Source organism: Hyposmocoma kahamanoa, unplaced genomic scaffold, assembly GCF_003589595.1.
Source record: "Hyposmocoma kahamanoa isolate Upper Pololo Valley unplaced genomic scaffold, ASM358959v1 92, whole genome shotgun sequence".
Lineage (NCBI taxonomy): Eukaryota > Metazoa > Arthropoda > Insecta > Lepidoptera > Cosmopterigidae > Hyposmocoma > Hyposmocoma kahamanoa.
The window spans coordinates 10,790,890-10,814,546 of record NW_020654748.1 but is presented as its reverse complement, the minus strand read 5'-3'; the positions used below and the strand labels follow the sequence as shown (position 1 = coordinate 10,814,546).

General features: G+C 33.6%; 1 protein-coding gene across 4 annotated transcripts in view; it reads right to left on the bottom strand.

The window, feature by feature from the left end:
* Positions 1-4,666: 4,666 nt before the first annotated feature.
* The window catches only part of LOC113236488 (cystinosin homolog), a 72,565-nt gene continuing 53,574 nt past the window's right edge, over positions 4,667-23,657 (bottom strand). For 2 of the 4 annotated variants that reach the window (XM_026472579.1, XM_026472577.1), the window contains exons 2-10: positions 21,478-21,596; positions 20,423-20,531; positions 19,865-20,065; positions 18,810-19,050; positions 18,234-18,353; positions 17,438-17,608; positions 16,517-16,737; positions 13,824-13,925; positions 12,958-13,239 (exon numbers count right to left, since the gene is read on the bottom strand). In XM_026472579.1, the coding sequence (XP_026328364.1) occupies positions 13,197-13,239; positions 13,824-13,925; positions 16,517-16,737; positions 17,438-17,608; positions 18,234-18,353; positions 18,810-19,050; positions 19,865-20,065; positions 20,423-20,531; positions 21,478-21,574 (1,305 nt within the window). In that variant the 5' untranslated portion in view covers positions 21,575-21,596 and the 3' untranslated portion in view covers positions 12,958-13,196. Of the gene's footprint in view, positions 4,857-12,957; positions 13,240-13,823; positions 13,926-16,516; positions 16,738-17,437; positions 17,609-18,233; positions 18,354-18,809; positions 19,051-19,864; positions 20,066-20,422; positions 20,532-21,477; positions 21,597-23,657 lie in introns of those variants that run through there. The other 2 variants (XM_026472580.1, XM_026472581.1) reach the window with 2 other exon arrangements.

Sequence of the window (23,657 nt, the reverse complement as noted above, 5' to 3'; positions counted from 1 at the left end):
CATACGCCGAAGTTATCGCGTAACATACATATCACAAAAAAATACAATCGAGTTCGCTACCCTTAGAAGTGGAATATTTTCTTCATGTGACCACTGCTGGGGTACCCCTCTTTCCAACAAAAAAAGATCATGAAAATCGGTTCACAATATTATCGCGTAACGTACATTAAAAAAAACATACAGTTCAATTGAAAACCTCCTCCTTTTGAAGTCAGTTAAAAGGTAGACAAAAATGTTCAAATAAAGTAAACAAATCCAGTTATTGTTTTGGCGATTACTACAAATTGGAAATTAAACTCGGTTTTTGGATCTAAACTACGTATTATATTTATTTTTTGGCAGTTTGCAATAATATTAGACAACTGTTTGATGACTAATATCCGTCAGCTGTGACCAAATAAACGCCCGGGTCGTTAGTTTGTTTTCAAAATGATATATACGCGACTTGGACTGTACCTACAAGAGAAAGAAATTAATATCTACAGGACTTTGTGAAAATCACGGGTACGCAAGTAGCTACGAAATAAAGTTTTTTTAAGCCTTTGACTGATAAACGAGGACAATTTGGATTTAAACAACTGTTTTAAGTAAAAGACAAATATACAAACACAAAAATATTTTATAGCAAATATTTGTAAATATTGTGCAATTACACATGAAAGCAAAGCTTACCGTTAAAGAAACATTAGCTTTTCAATTGTTAGATCATTTCATGATTTGGGTAATAATGTATCTCATAGCCCCCTAAAGCTGAATCTTAAACCTATTAGATTACAATTGAATTTTTTTTCTTGTAATGTAGGTATATTATTTTTATGTCAAATAAACTATTTTTTTATTGTTTATGATTGTATGATTTTGACGCCAAATAGGTATTCAATAAAGAGGAAAAATAAAATATTAATACAAAATATATAATAAAAAAATAAAAAATACAATATATATAATTTTATTGCCCATAAACGTACAAAATCTCTTATAACCTAAATACGTAAAGTATAGTAGAGTGCGAATATTTAATTAACAAGAACAAGTCCTGAAGTATCTTGCGAAGTGATCATTGTACGAAATTTGCATTTAGGTACGGACGGCAGCATATCAAACTAAGCATTGACGGACCTTGTTCTGTTGTTAGTAAGGCGATATATCCGAACAAAACTATATAGCTTGAGGTGCTGGTGACTGTACTTCAGTACGTTATTTTGTATATTTTAGAAGTAATTTCACAAATACATTAAATAGTTTTTCAGTCAGTCTGTCTACGACTGATGAATGATTTTTTAAAGGTTTGTACACAATTTTATTCTACTCGATAAACAGTAAGCGCATTCACCAGAAATTGGTTAACATAAGTATCCTTAATATTGTTATATAGTTACCTCAGTATCTAGACACACAATTTAAATACATTGTTTGTGAATAACCTTTAGCAAAGTTTAAAGTGGATCCCAATATTGTTAACAAATTTTAAAAATGAATTTAACTTTAGAATTTTGTTGTACAACTCTGACAGCATTAACATTAATAAAAAAAAGAATAACACTGTTATAACAATGTTTCATCCATGTTGTGATAATTGTAGTTATTTGGTGAAGTGACGTTATAACACATTTAGAGGATAAAAAACTTGCGAATATAAAATGTCAAGTATTTGTATTTCAATAAATAACAATTACGCACAGAAATCAACATAGAATTAGACATAAACTAGCAATCCAAATATCATCTTATAACATCGACTGACTATAATACTATGACTATAAGCCTTTCTCAACTTTTATTTAAAAAATAATTGAATTGTACAAAATTCATTTTTGTAAGATTACGTGACAACGTTTAAACAGCTGCAAATTTAAAAATTGTAACAATTCAACATTGTTAAATCAAGCTAGAATAAAAAAAAACACTTCTTTAAATTAAATTTTACGAAATTTACAAGAACGCCAAATCAAGCTAGACCCACTTGACAAACCTATTTTAGTGGGAAATTAAAAATTGACTTTTTTATTTTCAAATTAGACCTAAACTGCAAAAGTAAAATAATAGAGGCTTGAAAAAACACTGCATTATTTTAAGGATTTTAATTATTTTGCCGCAGAATGTGCAGCCGGTGTGTGTAATTACTACTGCATATAAATTATACCATTACAAAACGAAGCAACCCTAAACATTTTTTTTAACGCACACATCAACATAGCCCCGCACTAGAGAAAACCCTGTGTCGCGGGTGCCATGGACACAAACATAGACAACAACAAATTACACCCAAACTCACGAGAGAAATAAATGTAGGCCTTACAATTATTTGGGAGAAATCCCAGCCATCCAGGAATCAAACCTGGGATCTCTGCGTGGCAATCCGGCATGGTGACCATTCGACCACAGAGGCAGTTTAGATTAAAGAACATGTAGCATTATAAAATGTATCCTAGAATCATTCTTATTTAGAATACGATTAGATATAACACTAGAAGCCTTTTGAAGAAAACATGTGATTGCTTATCATTACAATAGGTATTTTTTAGAGATACACACGTTTTATTGTCTTAAATATCACTGTTATTACGAGTGATCGGAACAGGTAGAGTTTATTTACCCAAACTTGGAAAAACAGAGGCAGAAAGCGGAAACTGCCTTACGACTAAATTTGCTTGTCCAGGATTTTTTCAGGATTCGGGAAATCACTTAAAGTACCGATACGCTATGATGGCTGTTTTCACAGATTACAATAGTGAGGTGAAATCTCAATTCATTATCAAAAAAATGTATAATGAAATGCGAGTCGCATCTATGTATAAGTTTTTAGATTTATAACTAGTATTGCAAGGGGTTATGATTTTAATTAAACGAAAATAAAAACGTGGCCAGCGATCCTATAAGAGACGATCTCGATCGCATTAGATTTCATTTTTAAAAATTTCGAATTTCCAAAAACAAACGCGTAGTTGTGTCGTAAAATTATACATTCCATGCAAGTCAATGCATTACATAAATTTTACTGCACGTCACTATTGACAACTCTCTCCTTCTCTCTCCTTCAACGTAAGTGGACAATTTTCATGTGCCTGTAATTTCACCAACACCCTTAAGTAGGGGCACCCTTCAAAGCCGGAACTGCTGCTAAATTGTGAAAAAGTCGAATAAAATTAATGTGCGACAATATCCTGTGAGCTAATTTTCAGTGAGTGCATTCCAAAATAGTTTTTCCTCAATATTTGTAATATTTTCCTGATGAGTTGCCGATGTTTGTTGAGGGATGGTTGACATACTTAGAGGAAAAAAAAGAGTGAGAATACAAAAATTAACGTTTTTGTATTTAAATAAATAAGAATTATTGTTAATTTTAGCGATTAAATTATAATCTTATAACATAGATAATTTTTTAACCTAAGGTTAAAGATTATTATTTAATCGTTTTGTGCACCTTTATTCCTTTACTCCACCTTTATGTAAAAAATCTAAATTAAACAAAATATTTTTTGTGACAAAATTGACACATCTAAAAATTTAAAAATTGTTACTGTTTAACATTGGTTAAATCAAATAAAGATATAAAAAAAGCTTTTCAAGTGAATTTTACAAAATTCACAAGAACGCAAAATCAACCTTTACCCACTTGAGAACCCTGTCTTAGGCTCAACTCACATTGGCGCAGAGTCGAAGCGTCGCGACGCGTCAATTTTTTTCGCCTATAGCATATTCATCTCTATTTTTCCATTATTAAGGTACAAATTTGTGTTTTGCAAATATGGAATCAAGCTTCGACGCTTGGTAGCATTCGAGCGGTTCGCGCGTCGACGCGCGTCACTTGGGCGCCGTGAGGACTCAGACGCCGACCACACTGTGATCCAGGCGCACTAATGCGAGCGTCGGCGAGGCGATGCTTCGACTTCGACTGGCGCAGACGCCAGTGCGAGTTAAGCATTAGTGGAGAATAAAAAAATTATAATAACTGACAGTTGCGTTTTCTATTTTAATATTAGATTCTAACAAATTAGACCTAAAATACAGCAGTAATAGAAAAAACACTGCATTATTTTGGAGATTTTAATAATTTTCCGCTGTATGTGCAGCCTACACACATCGGGTGCACATAGAATGCTACAAATTACGCCTGCATCCCATAATACCTATCATTACAAAAAGAATTAATCGTAAATCAATTAAAGAATATTTATTACCTATATAAAAATGTATCCATAATACGGTTACATATACACTACAAGCCATTGAAGAAAACATGTGATTGCTTAGCAATACAATACCTGTTTATAGATATACACGCGTTTTATTGTCTTATATATCACTGTTATTATTACACATGCAATGTCTCTATCGTTGCTTTTTTTAAAACGCATAAAGTTATTGCACTATTTTTGTGTGCAAATCCAAAGATTCCCTTTTCGTGATTGCACAATTATTTTGGATTCGTTCGTGTAAACACTTTGAGACCTCCAGGTGTGAGGTCCTCGAATGTCCATACACGATGCTTTTCACGATGCTTCGATTACAACACCATCATAAAATCGAATAAGGCAAAATCCTCCTTGTTTCTCTTTCTTTTATACTTGCCAACTTATTAAAAGACATATTTCTGTCGTTACGGCAATATAACTTTTTTGGATTCTATTCCTTAAATTTCTTAGAAGGATTTTCAACTCAAACACGTCCACATTAGAGTTATGTCGTCCTATTCCCATTTTATATTATCGTGATACCTAAATCGCTACGTGACTTCAGGAGGATCTTGATAAGGAGTTTCAAATGTTGGTTCGTCGTCTCTGCCTTCTATGTTATCCACGTGACTTGAAGTTGACCGAGAATTGCCACCGGGCAGTAAGATGTACCTGGCGTGTCTGGAAATAAACGAAATGTCTTAGTTGTACACTCTATTTTAGCTTCATATATGTATACTACGCGTATAGTTTACACAGGGTTACTAGTAAAATATTAATAACCTCGCAGGTCAATATTACTAACATCATAAAAAAACAACTTTTATTCCACGACTTTTACAAGACATAATAAATTTACAATAATTTCAGTGCAGAGTACTAAAAAAACCGACCTCAAAAGTGCGTGGAATTACATGTTTGCCATTTGATACTCATAGCTCCGCACTAGGGAAACCCTAATGCGTTGTGATGTGTAAAATGATAAGTCACCAGTATAACTAGAAAAAGACTCGGATGGGTCTTCATCATATGCGATGTAAGAGCGACTTTTACGTTTATTGTCAAAAAATGGCCTAAAGCCAAAAAAAATGTTTCATCAAGAGTACTAAAAAACCGACCTCAAAAGTTTGCAGAATTACATCTATTTGCCAAATTTTATTGAAATCGGTTACCGGCAAGTGCGCCAAAACCGAATTCATCCCCTAGTTTGCCACCTTCAGAGGTGGAATATTTTTTTTCAAATTTAAATGGGACCACTATTAAGGTACCCTCTTTCCAACAAAAAAAGAATCGTCAAAATCGGTTCACAAATCCCGCCGGAGTTATCGCGTAACATACATACAAAAAAATACAGTCGAATTGATAACCTCCTCACTTTTTTGAAGTCGGTTAAAAAATAAACACTTAAGTTTGTGTTCTACTATCTGACATTTTTTACCTGTAGTAAGAAGTAGTTCAAACGTAATGTCATTAATAAAACATATTTGATGATGGGTGATTTCTTTAGCTGGTAGCTAAAGAAATCACCAGCACAGAGTTATCACCACTTAGAGCGGTCTATTTCAATATCTTTATTTTGTACGAAAGAAAAATCTGATGGATTATCAAAAGTCATGGAACAATAGTTGTTATTTATGATGTTAATCGTATTTATAGTCCGCAGGAAACGGGCTCTCCTCGTGATGAGACGTCATAAGGTCCTATATCAGTTGTTTTTCACAGGCGTTCATACACCACTCGCCTTGGTGAGTTTTTGAAAGACGACATTTGTCATATAGTAAAAAACGCTTTTTGCCTTACGGATTATTACGGATTATTCTCTTTACAAAGTACAATGGGAAAGTGCTGAACGATAATGTAAATTATAGTAAATATAATTAATTACATGCTTCGGGCCCATGCAGCTCTGTTTTGTATCAAAAATATTATTCGTATGATCACGTGATCATAGGAATAATATTGTCTGGGTATGAATCACTTCAGATATTGTATAAATTTTGATGTACACGAAGTTAAATTACCTTCAATAACAGAATTATATAAGGTAATAAAAGTTATAGTCAAAATGCCTATGGAAATATGTTAACATTAGTCGATTACCAAACCAGGGCTGAAACTCCTAATAATAGGTCTATACATATAATTTAACCGTTTGTTTGTGAATTTATTTGTTAACTTGACTGTTCTACCAGACAGTGCGGCTGTCATATGATATTTGTTAATATTGTTGCAATATCTATCGAACATGACGCATGCGCAGGTTTTTGCACGGGATAGCTCTGATTTGGACATGTCGTATATTAGAATAAATACAAGAACACAACGCAACTGATTCAGTTCGACCATAGGTTAGGTAACATTCTTGTACGTTCGTTTCATTTTAAGCAAGATTGAATGTTTATCTACCTAAAGTATTGGTTATTTTATGGTACACACACAAAACATTAAAGCTATAAAATACCTAATCAAATAATCATTTAAATGAGAGAGAAGAAAGTTAGCACAGGAACGTTTTGACAAGAGACATCTTGCCTATGTCAATGTCACATTCAGGTTGACAATGTGACCATTTGTGGCAGATTTCTGCCATTTGGGCAGATTTAATTTTTATTCATTTTCATTTCAACAGAACATGTTAACGTATTAAATGTGGCAGAGTTTGGCAGATTTGGGAATATTCAAGTTCTTTATTATTTTTAGGAAAATGGAAAGATGTTGTTTTCTGCAAACACGAACAAACATCTGAAGCGAAATAGGACAATGTAATAAATATAACCTAACTTTATAGCCACAGCTTGTACAAGCTGTACTTAATTACCTTTTTGATGCAGTGATTAATCATCACAAGTATTGCACGTTGTCAAAAACACTGGGTCACAAAATACACGGAATGTCGCTATCCTTCTTTCAAAGAGTTCGATGCTACGATAAATTATCGAACTCAATGAAATTTGGAAAACAAGTTCTAGAAGCTAACACGCATCATGTTCATCGAATGAGTTCGGTAATTTAATATCCAAAATAGGGCCAAAGCTACGTATAGAGCGCCTTGTATATTGCTTTCTAGAACTTGTCTACAGAATTTCGAGGAGTTCCATAATTAAGCATTCAAAATACAAACTACGCTTGTAAAAGCGCCATTGCATAACTGTCCGACTACAAAATAATAAAATTTAGGTAAAATAGTACTTCAACTTCAGAGCCTCGTACCTTTGTGATTCTGTTTTTTCGTGACTTTTTCCGTTTGAGTGGAAAACTCAAATTCTTTCTAATACCATATAGGGAACTACATCTGCAAAAGCTTTGCTTTCCTTTACTGTGGATACTGTTATCGTAATACGTGATACTTCGATTATTTTCTGATAATTCCGGCGCTATTCCGCATTTTCCAATAAAATAACTATTGCATCTGTCACTTGTTTCTCTCCTTCCAAACTTTCCGCTGACTTTTTGACGTGCAGTAGCGTAGTTCCTTAACAACATCAATATGACTAATTCATGAAATTTTCATCCGCGTCCTTCCTCGACGACTGGGAATCCACCTTCATCATCGATATAATATATTGTTAATTAATTTATAATATTAAATAATACTTGTATTACTTTTTTAATTTTGCTCAGCTACTTGTGTCATATCTCAAGAGAAACTAAATATTCTTTCCTGAATTCAAACTACAACCTAACTGCTGGAAAGTTTTGCACCCAAGGATCTGATCTGTTCAATACAAATAAGGGCGCGTTCCCATTATGTCGTGACGACAGATAGTCGTGCAGTTTAAAGTGTCGTGACTTGTATATTTAAATGAAGTTGTTCGCACAGAACAACACGATCAATTGTCATTCACGACTTTTTGACGTTACGACGAGTACTGTCGTGACAACGGGAAGAGCTAGAACGACAGTCGTATGAAGATAAATAAAATGTCAGGATCAAAATGTGACGGTAGATAATCGCAGCTTCAAACGATTCTGTCGTGCAAACGACAAGGTGGCTGCCGTAAACCGATTTGTCGTCCCGATCTAGTGGGTACAGCTAGATACGACAGTCGTTCAACGATAAAATAAACGACCACTGACTGTGTAGTCACGACAGATAGTCGTGATATGGAAACAGGCTCAACAGTCGTCTAACGATAAATAAAACGTTACAACGTAATGGGAACGCGTCCTTGCTTTTACTAAAGAGCTCCTTCAAAGATCAGCTATTCTATACTAAATGCCTACCCACTCGACGAAAGGGATTATTTTGGTTTTTGTCTCACGATTATGAATTAAAGTTGTTCGTTTTGATTGATAGAATTACCCCCGAGATATTGCTGCATGTGACTGAGAACGAAACAAAGTGTCTATTCACTTTCATTTTAAACTTTAAGGCGATGATGTGGTTTTTTTTGGTGGTGTTTTTGTGTAAGTTTTTAGACGGTAACACGTATCTTGAAGTGCAGCTTGAAATTTCTAGAATATTGCTTATTGTCATAGGTAATACAAAAACTGGATTACAGTGAGACTCTGGTGGTTATTTTTTGACATATTTTTCTCGGGCAAACCAAACTTTCTTAATACCAAATTTGGTGTGGTAATTTAAATGGTACTTATCTTGATCCTGACACTTTATTTTTTTTTCAATAAAAGACAAATAACAAATTTAGGAGTAAAAAGTAACTTTCGCCTACTAAAGTACGAGCTAAATATTTGCTTGCAAATTATGGACGGGCACTTAACAGTGTGAAAAAATATCATACACAAAAAAATACGTAAATAAGTAAATATAATGCACCAATTCGTTGAACTCAAAACGAAATATTTAAAAAAAGCCAAATTTTTACCATTAGGTGAGAATAAAAAAAAATATATTTTTGGTTGGATTAGAACCTAAAACACAAAGTATTCAAAACAAAAATGAAATTATTGTTTGCGTCCTTGATTATTTAGTAAAATTGCAACGTTGAAAACTTCTGCTGCGTAGCTTGCGTTCGTTGGATACGTTGCCAAACCTCTGTTTTGACATGGTTTTGACAAATTAATTTACATTGTATTGTAATAATCGGCTGTCTACAGTCGAGCACGATACTTACGAGATATGTAGTTGGACATAGTTATGCAAACTATAACCAACCCACAAAATGACACTTTCGAGATAATTAGATTTTTGTAAAAACAGTGTGAAGAAATAAATATGTAAGTTATTTGAGACTAGAGTTGCGCGGAGTACTCGTTTGCTACTCGGTACTCCGTGTACTCGGCCGAATAACTCGTTTCATGAGAAGAGTACTCGGATAAAATAAAGCATCACAGCTAGACATAATAATATATAATATATTATTATGACATAATAATATATAATATATATACATAATAAAGTAAAATCAAAAATATATTTAAAATATTCAAAAGAGATTTATTAGTAATTTAAAAAGAAAGTTTACATTATTAATATTTACAATTTAACAAAGGCAAGTTATGATGTAGGAATATTTTCCAAGGCTTTCTGCGCGTTCAGGTAATAGTCTGTTCCTTTTTTCTTCATACACATTACCCGCTTCGGCAAATAACCGCTCGCTATACACAGTGCTTGCGGGTGCACACAAAAACACTAGTGCTAACTGTGCTAGTTTTGGATATTTTGTTTTATGATCTGCCCACCACTGGAAAGGACTCAGCTCTCGCGCCCATAAACTTTCATTAACATATCGGCCTAATTCTAGAGCAACGTGGGCTTTTAGGATCATCGCGTTCCGATTGTAATGAACCGAGTAACTCGGCCGAGTACTCGGCTCGGCAAATGTTAAACCGAGTAATATTCGGTACTCGGTTACTCGGTAAAACTTGTACTCAGCGCATCTCTATTTGAGACAAACGATGTACTGTAGCAGTGAGAACGATATAGGGATACTATTATATTATATAGCAATAAATACAAAAAAAAATTTGTATCTTTTTATTTAGTTAACGAGAACCATGTTCTAGTTTTCGTAATGAAAACGCCAAAGATCTACAGTACTTCAGTACATGTGACATGGATCGGTTTAGTATATTTTAAAAAAGACATTACATGAAGTTAAGCAGCAAGGTTCTTTTTAGCTATTAAAAAGTTACTTATTTAGGGTTGGTACCCCGAAGGACTTTTATTTTCTCCGTTTTGGCTTGGTATGTTGCCACGATCTTTTGTGAGCGGGTAAAGGACACGTCTGGTGTTCTACCTAAATACATAACTCAATTTCACTCGAGGTGTGGGTTGTTTCTTGTTTGCATAACATGTCCAATTCTAATATACTTTGATATTTTTTGGTTTGATAGCATGTGTGTGTTTTAAGTACAACGCCATCTGTTAGCGGCAATCAATATTATGTTAAATCAAGCGGAAGGTCAACTACCACACTCTTACCGCATCGGGGCGTATGGCGCCACCTTATTGGAAATTATAGTAGGCGCGTTATCGCTCAAGGTCATCGACCCTTGTCAGCGTCTTAAGGGCGCTCTCGAACTAATTTGAGGGCGCCTAAACGAAGCGCCCACACAGGGTGGGAAGCTAAGTTAGCTTAGTTCACGTAACTGCATGCAACCAACTATGCGACCTTAGTTCTTTACGTTACCTTAGTTTGCAGTGTGAACAGATGTATGGAAACATGCCGCGGCTACGTGAGCTGCAACTAAATAAGCTTCGCTTCGCTGGCGGTGTGTCTGGCACTTTATGGAAGCGCTGCAGTGGCGCCACTGAGTCTGTGGCGGTGCAGCCGCGCCACTACTGATTCTCATACAATATTTAAAAACACAGTTGCAACGCCGCTATCGTGACATTTGTACGCCATTTTTGCAGTCACAATTAGTGCCCTAAAAATTAGCGTCAAAAAGCGTAAAAAGCGTCTACTTTAGGCGCCTTTACAAAGCAAGTTTGAACGGACAAAATATTTATTTTCTCTTCCTTTCGGAAGGAAACTAGAGTATAGTCTCCTTCTTTATATATTTCATAGACCGAGTTTTTGTTTATAATTTGCTTATGGATCGCAACTTATACCATTCAGTATCTATACTACAATGTGTGTACCATAGGATTCTCATAACATACCGTGGTCTCTGTTAACTTGTAAAAAATTACTTTTACCTTAATGCTTTATTTACTTATAGCAGAACAGTTACTTTTTTACGATGACACTAATCACGGTTAAAACAATTGAGTTTAGGGAAAGAAAACACAGCAAGACCAACATTCGTTTATTATGTACTAAAAAGACAATTACTACGACATTACAGTCGAAACAAAAAACTTTTTGTAAATAAAATAAATTGCATATTTGGTGAGGTTAATATTAAAGTAATCTGTTTGATTTTTGTTATTATATGACGAAATATTAATTCGCTGATGTTAGCAAAATATTATTACATAAATAGATAATATTCATTTAAGGTGTTGAAAAATATATTGTAAAATTAAATGCAAAAAACACTTACAAATAGCGAGAGGAGTCGGAAAAGGGAAAATATAAATTACACATTACATATAATACAGCAGGTATATGATTGACAATATATAATGGTGAAGTTTGTAAATCAAAAATGCAAGAATGCGAATAGCACATTTTAATATAAAATGTGTTACGAATCACAGATTACCGAAACAATTACAACTTTGTCATAAATTCATAATCTTTTTATAAACATGACAAAATGGATACACAATACAGTAGTTTCATTAAATATTTTTTTGTAAACATTAACAGAAGATCATTTTGGCTGCATAGCAATGCGGTGCCAAGATTTGAAATTATATAAAATACACAACTTTCTTTAAAAACGATATTAAGTAGAAATATTAAGAAAGCAGAAAAAGTAAGATTCGGATGTTAAATAACATATTCAGGGGGTAATGACTTGAGCAAATAATAGAATTATCATTATGGCAAAATAACGAACTTATAAAATAAGTTCCATAAACTAAACCTTAAAGGTAAATTATAGTACAACACAACATGGAGATGCATTTTGTACATACGAAAGTTTTTGTTAGAAGTTATAGACTACGTAATCGATTCAGAAGTTTCGAATATTTTGTAACAAAAAAAATTATATAACAATTAGCAAAATTACATCCCACGTAGATGAGTCATGGAAAGAATTAATAAATAAAATAGAAGGATATTATTCAGTTTAAAATAATTTAGTAGGTTGCTTGCAGTCGGATATTTTATTAGAAATAACAAACTGACGTTTAATGGGTTGCCAGCTGTTTGATGAAATAAAAATAGTGTTGTCTAAAGACTTTTGGTCATCAAAGTAAATTGTTATATTTTCAATAATTTGTAAGTACTTATTACTATTTTCATTGATAAAATTAATTAGTTTTATTGATAAAAATTACTACCATGATATGCACCTGTTTTTTTTTGTAAAAATTCTCCTCTGGTTATTATTATTGAACAAATGTCGAATAAACCCAAACAAGAATACCATTCGATTCGACTGGACTCGAATCATCGATTCTTGCCTCAATGTGGCTATATCTCTGCCAACTGAGCTACATTAATTTACAAAAAAAAATATTTTTGATTAAAATATAAAAGTATGTAGAGATTAAAAGGTAAATTAAATGTTGTTTAGCAGATTTATAATAAAAAATCTCAAACGTTTCTTTTTCATTTTTCCGTTTTAGTGAATTCATTAAAGAAATTAACCATTAATGAATTCATTAAGAAATTAACCATTAGTGAATTCATTAAGAAATTAACCAAACCACGCACCATTATTTTTCAAAGTGATATAAGTTTGTTATCTCTAATTAAGAATCCTACAACATTGGATGTCTACTTATTTTGTTTTGTATAATGGAAAAAAAGATAAGATCAAAATTAGGATAAGCGCGTTAAATAGTAATACTATTTAAATACAAAAAAAAAATATTTCGCTAAAAAAATTCGATGGCAAAAAGTGTAAGATGTATAACGAAATTGTAAACAGATCCCGTAGACGGAATTTTCAATACTTCTGGTTGCCAAATGTTAATTGACGTCTTAAGTGCTGAGTCGTTCACGCCTTCCCTTCCAAATCATACTTCTTTTGATCGGCATGCCTAAAATAATTTAAAAATAAATCAGTCCCAGATATTCAATTAATGTAAATATTTACAGAAAAAGTGCAATTTCATAGTCTGTGAAAAATCAATAATCATTAGCAAACTCGGGAATAATACGCTCACCCAAAGATAGATTGATCACACTTAAAGATATCTTTATTGAAAATTGCACCTTACGTCATTCAAATAGTGCTCAAAATGTCTAATATGTTCTAACTAGTATCCATTTAATACTAAAATAAATATTTTGGGGTAACTGATGATCCAATTATCCCAAAGCCTAGCACAGTTCATTAAATATTTAATATTGCTATCGATTTTTGAACTAAGCACTTTGTTAAAATAAAGACCGCCACCTCAAAAATCGATAAAAAAATATGTAAGACAAGACGAAATTGTAATTAATTATTTCACCGGGGCAGTGAATTTTTCGTCTAACGTTAAGCAGTTATTATAAAAATATAACTAAATTAACGAAACTTAATTCAAGAAATGCAAAACATCACAAAAAAGTTAACCATAGAAAAGGTAACAAGACAAACCTTCGGGTTTTTGCAGTACCCTTTGTAACAGATACATACCAGTTATCGATGACCAAAAAGTACTCTCTCCCGTCAACACTTTTCGTAGTCAAAATGTTAAGTTCCTCCTCACTACTGTCACTCACTAAATTCTTGCCATCTCTGAAAATATTAATCAAATATTTTTTTCTTTATCTCTGGATAAAACATTCCCCTTTTTACGTCGAGTTCACGTTGAGCGTATGGTGGCCAAAAAGCTAAGCGATGTCCGAATGATTTGTTCCCATGTTTTGAAATATTGTTTGTAATTTTTGACATCCTTAATAAACGGATGAAAATTTTAAATATATATTACTTTAGAAAAAATATTTCGCCATACTACATAGCTTGCAATCGAAAGGAATGCGAGGAAAAGTACAGGGTTATTTGTAAATTATTAATAACCTTGCAGTACCATATTATTCATCATAAACAACAACTTTTGTTCCGTAACTTTTTACAAAACATAAAACATTTATTTAAAATAATCTGCTACTTTTTGTATCTGACACTTTTTAGATCTATAGTAAAGTAATAAGTTCAAACGTGCAAGCCCCTCACCACGACTTGATGACCACTACCCCGTTCCTGCGTTTTGCGCCCAACTAGTATTTACGGTAGCGATTTCTTTTATTACCGCGCAGAGTTATCTCTCACCGTTTCCAGCGATCTATTTAAACATTTTTATTTTTGCACGAAAGTAAAATCTTTGACTTTATTAAAAGTTCTGGAACATAATTGTTGTTTATGATGTTAGAAATATAGTACTGTGAGGTTGTTCGTAATAACCCTGAATGTAACATTTCAAACTTATTATTTATGAAAGCTGTCAAAACACTTAAAGAATATGGTTCCAGTGTGTTTACTTTATCTACAAAGGATCATAAAATTACAAACAATATTTTATGGTGTCGGTAGGTGTCGAGTGTCTTTTAGTCACATTCCAATGTAATAAACGCAGTAATCCAATATATGCACAAGATACTTTTCCTTCAATATTTGCAATATTTCCGTTGTATTTTTCTTTGATTCCATTCGTTATTTAGGCTTATATATTTTCCGCTGCTTATAGATGTCATAACTTAATTTCTCTGTAAACATAATGATTCCTAGGTTCAGTGTGATTGGTTTACACATATCTCTTTACTCGTTTCTTTCTCCAGCTACATTCCATTCTCTACAACTCATTAATTTTTAATCATTGCTCATTTAGTAGATTGAGCAAAAATTCTTAAGGACTTGGCTTGCGAACGCTGCTGTGCGCTTATCAAAGCATTTTCACGTGCTGCTTTCTGGTTCCTAATCTACTATTTTTTTTACTACAACAGCGGTATTATTCTTCGCGAACCTTTCTTTGTTCTCTTATGTGATTCTTTTCTACATAATCGATAAATTAACATCCTGAGACTCTGTGGTTAAGTGATTAGTTTACATCTGATTCACAATCAAAACATTTTTAGCCGCCATCTTCATGTTTACATAGCCAGTTGTTTAGACCTTAATGTAGTCCCATTCCATACAAACTACATGACCTACGTAGACAGTGGCGATAAAGGAGTCGTCAAGTGTACAAATGTCTCCAACGAGTCTTTGTCTTATTTCAATAAATCAAGATGTTTTTCCAAGTATGGTGAATACTTGGAAAAACGTATTCAGACAAATTTGTGTTCGCATCACATCCACAATTTCTTTAATACACCGCTTTTTTATGACCTTCTGCTGTAGATTAATGGCTTAGTTTACTGTATTGTCTTCGAGTCGTATCACTATTTTATTTTCTAATTGACAATAAATAGTATTTATTATACTGTATACTCGACTAAATCAGCTTTGGTCTACGATAGATTTTTCTACAAATAAAAATCTTCATTTGTGTCTTCAATTCCGTCGAAGTTCCATCTTCTACTTTTTTTGTTAGTTAACACAGACAAGGAAAGTTAAAAGTTAGTATAGTGCAGTGTTAGAGGAGAAATTGAAAAATGGCTGTGTTAGATATCCCTTCACCTGCGTCAAGGCCGAACATGGACTTTCTTTTGATAATTTAAATTACTAAATTACATTTTTATTTAATTTTTTCTCAAAATAATATTTGCTCTCAGTCCACGTTCTCGATGTTAGTAAGCATTGTAAAATAAATAAGAGTTGTCATGTTATTAAACATTTTGGAGGAAGATTTAATACTTCCTAAAAATCAGTTCAATTTGAAAATAAACTTACCACTGGTTTGAATTTTCTAAAATAAGATTCATATAAATAGTTAGTAAGTATTCGTTTCATAAAATAACCCAAAACTGTATGTAAATAGATTCAACATATTAAAAAAAAATGCGAAAAAGTCCCAGTGAGGTCAATTCAGATTTATAAATTTCAAGCGTGCAATATAGGAAGCAAGCACAAAATCCCACAAACGAAAATCCGAAAAGAAAAAGGTAGCCTAATATTTTCCACGTCGAAAAATAAAACCGAAACAAAACAATCTATCGTTACGAAGATGTATTCAAACCAGCCAGCACAACACATTAAATGGTTCAGTGATCTAACTCATAAAGGATTTATCATAATAAAGTATGAGGCAACGATAGATTTTAAGATGTATTAAGTAGTACTAAGATTCGTACATACTAGCTGATCTGAGACCACCCTAAACTAACCAAAATCTTCCTCAGATTTATTACATGACAACTCCTTATCTAAAACAGTTATAATCCACGTACCTGTAGAAGACATAGTGTTGTAGCATGAAGAAGATGTCAAATATCAAACTGAACAATCCCAGGCCGAATTTCGTTGCGTCACCAAAGAAAGATACCCAGTCTTGATAATTGTAGGCATTGAGCATCATTTGGAGAATTGATAGGAGACCACCCGTGAAGTCCAGGAAGATGTTACCGATGGACCAACCTACCGTGGATTTGCGTTTGTAGTTCATGTAGGCCTGGAATCAAGTTAGGAACGTGGTGAATGTATAGATCATGATGTACACTTGATGACAACCATGTGTTAAAGAAACATATTGTAATAATAAATCACACCAATGACACGGTCTCCAACTAGAGAATTCTCTGTAATAGTACAGAATATTAGTCGCATGGTTCCATCGGTAGTTTGTAAAAGGCCTAAGCGACATTTCGTAAATTTTTTAGGGGAGTGTGTTTTACACTACCTCAGAACACCCATACTAGAATTAATTTAGAAAAGTTTATTTCCCAAATTAATCATCCCGGGAATCGAACCAGAGACGTCATCATCCGACTCCCACAGTGCGAACCGCTAGGCCATCGAAGTCGTCATTATTTTATACGACCCATTTTATTTTCCGTGTGCCAAACTCGTACATATGTAATATTTTATGGTTAAGTATCAGTTGATACATTGAATACATGTTATACGTCTTTTTGGCTAAATGCATGACTAATTAAAGACAAAATCTAACTTGCACTTTGAGCTGGGTAATCATCAACTTTATAGACAAACATAAAAAGATCAAAAATATTCGTCTTCCTGCTTTGCCTATCATTATTATTGTCATAATATATTGTTTAATTATTACTATTTCATCCCATAAACTTCCTTAAATTGCAGACAGTGAAGAGAAAAGTGCTGACTTTTGAGTAAAACAATATTTTTTCCCTTACCTGTGGCACATACTTGATGAGTGTGATGCACAGTTTGATGTAGCTGCAGTAACCAATGAAGTCGAGCCATTCGAGCTTGTCAGCGGCTCCAAGACTGGCCGTCACGATCACGATGCCACCGAATACTGTTAGAATACCTCGTCCTACCATTGACACTCTTTGGTCCTCGCGCTGGAAAGTAATAAATTTTAATTTCATAGATTTCTCCCAGATGGCGCTAGGTCAAAAAAATCGTTAAAAACCAAAAACAAAGATCTGCAATAAACACATAGAAAAATTCGTAGTCTGCTAGTTCGTTCCGTAATTCAGTTGGGAGAGCGTAGGGTTTCTGGATTCGAACCAGCCGAATCGAAGGAATTTTTAGCGTTTGACTTTTGAATTAATAATAATTTAATTATAACAAACTAGTGGTGTAATTTCACAAAAAAATTATTCAATATCATGTTGGTAAAACATATCCTGATATTCAATAAATTTCACCTTAAAAAAAAGAACACTTCAATTTTTCCTACTGCATTCCAAGTGATGACTCAAAATCCTGCCACTGATCTACGCTTTTTCGTGCTGTATTTGTAACCTGAATTTTATAAATCTTTATTTACGTAGGAGGCGTTGGTAGCAAGCTGAATGAATATTGTATAAACAATAACCATACTTTTCCTTCATACGTCTACGTTCATTTTTATTTCTGAAATCACACAGTGGACTAAGCTACGTGGACAAATGAGATTAAATTTTTTTCCGTTACATATCCTGATCCGTGGAATTAATATTTATCAAAGACTTATTGATTTACCTCGTAGATAAAGCATTGTGCAATAGTGACGATGGTAGCGAAGGCAGCATGGAGAGAGAAGAAAACGTCGTTCAATTGTACTGGGTTAAGACTTCGAGGATGTCTTTCGAAGTACTCGGCCTGGAAAGCATTTCATATAATTTAATTACTTGAAAAGTTTATAGAGCACTTTATCAATAACATGGTTTATGTCTCTAGCTACAATCTTGTCTCAGAGTAACTAGCTATTTCTAGAAAAAAAAATTCAAATGGCGTAAAGTTATAACAACTTTTTTTGGAAAACTGGTCCGGAAATCATTTAATACCCATTGTTCGTAAGAATAAAATCTTAACTTCCCATAACAATGATTATCTAAATATTAGTCATATAGTACTTCACTAGCACGCCTAATACAGATGAAATTCTTTACATTCGCTTCAATGACATTCCCAAGATCTACAGTCTTGATCTATAGCTCAGTCGGTAAGAATGGTACCAACAGGCGCTAGTTCAAGTTCAGACAGATTGAAGGAATTTTGATATGATAATTGTGAATGACTTCAGAAAAATAACTTCCGATCAATCAAGTTCCTTACCTGAATTGCCTTAGAGAAAAACAATCCGCAATTGAACACAGAATACAAAGTGAAACCCATGATGTTCAGTGCCAAGAAGTCAAAATTAAGTCCAACGACGCTCTTCCGTTTGAAGTTTATATAGATCTGAGGGTAGAACGAGACCGACCAGGCTATAAAGTAAACCCAACCCATGATTTCTGAGATTATTAGAATGATACGCGAATGCATCACTGTTATACGGAGAAATACTTGTTCCATGCTGAAAAGAAACAGGTACTGTTATAAATTATGTTCAAAACAACAGGTAATTGTTAAGTCTCGATCGATGTACAGATGGTATGGCATACTATTTATAAATCAAATTTCGTTTTTTTTTAGTAGCCAGTAATAATCAAATAAATTCAATACGTCAATTTTACATGACTTAAATTGTAAATATTAAACAAAAGCTTCGCGTAACGTAAAAATAATAGCTGCAGTAAAGCTCCTTGCGAAAGAATTCGTTCAGGGAAGCACTTTCACGTTACCATTTCTGCCGCCAAGCAGTAATATAAGCATTACTGCGTTCTGGTTTGGAAGGATAAGAGTGCCGGTGAAATTACAGGCACATGGGACTTGTCAACTTATGACTCAGGGTGACAGGCGCAATAGCAGTGCTCCTAAGATCTGTGCGATTGAAAGCTTGAGTGGCAATGCAACTGTTATGGATTACTGGTGTCGATTACCACCAAGCGCGCTACTTCACCGTCCCGTCACTTGGTATTGTAAAAATAAAAAAATAAATAATAATTATTATCTTTATTTAATCTCTACAACACAATACAAAGGAACATTATAGTAGAGTTTGTTCAAGAAATAAATGATTTCTATTTCTAGAGATACATACATACTATTACACAAGCTTAGAATAATGTATTGTGCGAGACTGGAGCCCAAATTAGGCACCCAACCCTAGTATAATCAGTAAGTAATACTAATGGTGAGAGTAAGTAGTGTTAATGCCGCACTATATCAGTAGATTAAGTAGTTTAAGGAACTATTGTTTAGGAAATAGTAGAAAGTGGAGTACTCACTCAACAAATCCAGTAGGTGTGGCATCAAAAGTAACATAAGTATGCCCTGGGCTCTTTGCATATGCGGATATTTCATACGACAACACTGCGCTTGCATTGGGATTTTCCGACTTCGGTATTGTGACACTAGAGGGCACTAGCTGCACTAAATCAGGATATTGTACTTTGCTCGTCACTTCTAAAGTTGTGTTAAATTCGCCACTGCAATTAAGGTACAAGTTGTACATTAATATTAGAGTTGTTTTTTGAGTACTTACAATACACCTAAATTTGGCTTGATGATTGTACTATTTTTATGTTGCGCAAAATGTTCGCTAGATGGCGGGGGTATAAAATTTTTTTGTTACTAGAGCATCCTGTAGTGAGCGTGTATGGTTAGAGAGAAATTTATTGTTACTTACTTAACAAATATCGTATTATACAATACAATATTACACGACCAGAAAGACATTAACTGTCAAAAAGTGTAACATAATAACATTGACCTACCATAATAAGTAATAAATTAGTAAGTAATACCTCGTTTTGATTCAAGTAGCATAAAAAATGTGTACTTACACTTGCATTAAATGGAAAAGTTGGGTAGCGTCCACTAAAATATTAAAGACGTTATTCTCGACGTAGAATCGCGGTGTCTGTTCACGCTGGGAATGTGCAATTGGAAGTCCTGCAACATTAAATTTTCCAAAATTATTTCAAGTAAATGAAGATATTTTTTTTTTATAATACCAAATAAATAAATATACAATCAACAGCATATTCAGATTTACACTTCGGATTTTGGACCGTTGTTATATAAGAGGCCATGAGAACCATAGTGGCCTAATTCAATGGACAAGCCATAGTGGCCTATCTTACTTAAGCCAGTATGGCACCTCAAATTTAGATCACAGACTAAAAACCATAACAATGATTATGCTGCCATCTAGTGAAAATTCGTTGTATCACTTTTAGGCCTTTCTGGTTCTATCAAAATGATTAATTTGAACTGGAAAAAATCATAAACTCAATATTGTAAAAAATTGAGTTAGGCCACTATGGTTCTCATGGCCTCTAAATGGCATAGAATTGCATTCATTTTTTTTTGTATCTTTCAATTTTGTTCTAATGTATAATTTTTATTTAAAATTTAATGTGAACAATAGGAATCAAATGTATATTTGTAATAGAATAGTGTATAAATAGTTTATTATTTGAATTTTGTTGTTTTTAATTGATTACGTTAATGATGTGTTCGGATGTAATTGGCTGACATACTAGTCCGGTATTAATATTATTATGTATTTGTTAAGTATGTTAAGCTGTTGGTGAGCCAATAAATAAATAAATAAAAGTTACAGTGAGCGACTGTGCAATAAATTTAATATTTTTTTATTAATAAAATAAGTGCGAATTTGACATGATGGAAACTGACAATGAGGTCGACGATGAATCGAGCACACATATATTATATTTATTCACTCTGTCCTTGAAAAGGCCCACGTTACAGAGTTCAGGAAATAAGTCTACAGGCAGGGAATTGTACTCCAATGCCGTACGCCATATAAATGTGGACTTTTTTTTATTACTGATTCAGTGTTTTAAAAAATAAATAATAACTAAAAAATACTAACCTAATAAAATCATAGTGACGAGGCAAATGAAACTCATGCTTATTCTATGACTAGAAACGGCCGCGGATGAACCCGTCTGCAATACTGGTCTTGCCATCTTCGAGACTGCACTTTTCAATCTGTGAACAAAAAAAAGTTTAGGAGAGTTCAAGTAAAAAAGCGGCGCTTGCTGCCCCATCAGAGGCCTTCGAGCGCTTGTCAACGTTGGATCGGTATGAAATTTGCTCCGCCTGTTCTTATTTCATTCCTAATTATTAATTTTAAGCGCGCGGATTGCGGGACGCGAGGAAGGCCCCCCAACACCTCACCTCCTCAAATTCAGGCTTTGGTCCTAATACCTCGCCTTAAGCAAATTTCGTTTTGTAAGTAAGAAAATCTTGCTTATCTCGCTATTTTTGCTTAGTAAAAGTCAAGCTTCGTTTAATAAATCTCAGCCTTAGTCTACCACCGCAAGCTAATTGTGGGTAGGGGTCAATCACACATGACATTGCATCATTATATAGACCTGAACATCACTTTTTCCAATCGAGGTTTTTTTTATAAAATATAAGTGCGCATTTCACCGCCGTCTCACCTAATGGAAAGTGACGATGAGGTCGAGGATAGAGCATGCACGCCTAAATAATGCCTATTCGCTCTCGCCTTAAAAAGGCACAAGTTATAAAGTTCAGGGAACAAGTCTGCAGGGAATTCCACTCCATAGCCGTTCGCCATATAAATGTGGAAGCGTTACACTTCGTGCGAATCTTTAGAATATCCACAACGTAGGGGTGGAACCCAAGCCTACGCCTAGTCCCCCAGTGATGGAAAGGGGAAGGCGGAATTAAATCGTGTAATTCCATCGCACACTCTCCGTGACATATCCTGTAAAATACCGATAAGCAGGCAACTTTATGGCGGTTTTTATTTAAGTACCGTGAAGGATCAAATAAATTTCAAAAGCTTACATGTTATATGTTTTCTATTATGCCGAGAACAAAAAATACTCGCTTACGAGTCGAACACTAGTGTTTAGACAATCAGCCCTCTATATCAGTGGAAATATACACCATAACTATATGAAGCACTACGAAACGCTATAAATTCCAACGAATGCGTTGCATACTGGTATATGACTTACCTACAATTTTATGATCACTATAAAATCCGTGAATTTTACTGCAAGAAATAATTAAAGTTGGTATTGGTATTTAGGAATGTAACAAAACTGAAGAAATGTATGATTTAAAGTCTATAGTAGAACATTTCATAACCGACCCCCTTGATATCAACTCATATTAATCGTAGAGAGATATTATATATGTACCTACCTGCACAACAAACAAACGCCGCCGATGCAAAACAATATGGACTCCATGCCACCCTATCTGTCCCAATGTTTATAAAATTGCTATACATATTATACACAGGAGTAGGATATATAAGATATAGGCGCTACTTGTAAATGTAATATAACAAATAATAATTTATTGTAAAAGAAAATTAAATTTAGTATCAAAAAAGATGTGTTAGATTGCTCATATTCAATTGTACCCTACAAATATAAAATAAAATTTCATTTTCTTTGAAAGAATTATGTAAGCAAAACAAAATAGATAGGTGAGATGTAACACTTGTTATATTTAAAAAAAAACATAATGCCTACCACCGAACTGAGTACCCTAAGCATTCAGAAATGTTAACATTTAAATTAAGAGATTTAATGGAGACAATGTATACTTTATCAGAGAAAAAAATACGAAATTTATCCTCCTATAATTCCCATTCTTCGGTCCACATTGTATTAAAAACACATTGTATAGTATTATGTAATAAAAAAAAACAAAAGTTATTACTGTATAATCAAATGGTCATTATAAAAGAACCTTAAATTACAAATTCATCACGGTTTGTCCACGTCCACGTCAATTTTTCAATGTCTTGACGGGGAAAGTGAGGCTATCGGTTTTAAACCCCAACACACCTCAACGGTTAAGAGGATAGTTCAGCGAGCGCTACATACAAATAAAGTTTTATTTTAGACACTAACTATGTAATCAAAGTCAATGACATTTTGCAGACAAGATCTAGAAACTAACATACTTAGGGCCGTGGTTAGTCACTTTTGTGTTTAATAGTTTCAAAATTCACAGGCTCAAAAAATCGTAATTATAAGAGTGCAAGGTCTTGGTGTTCCCAGA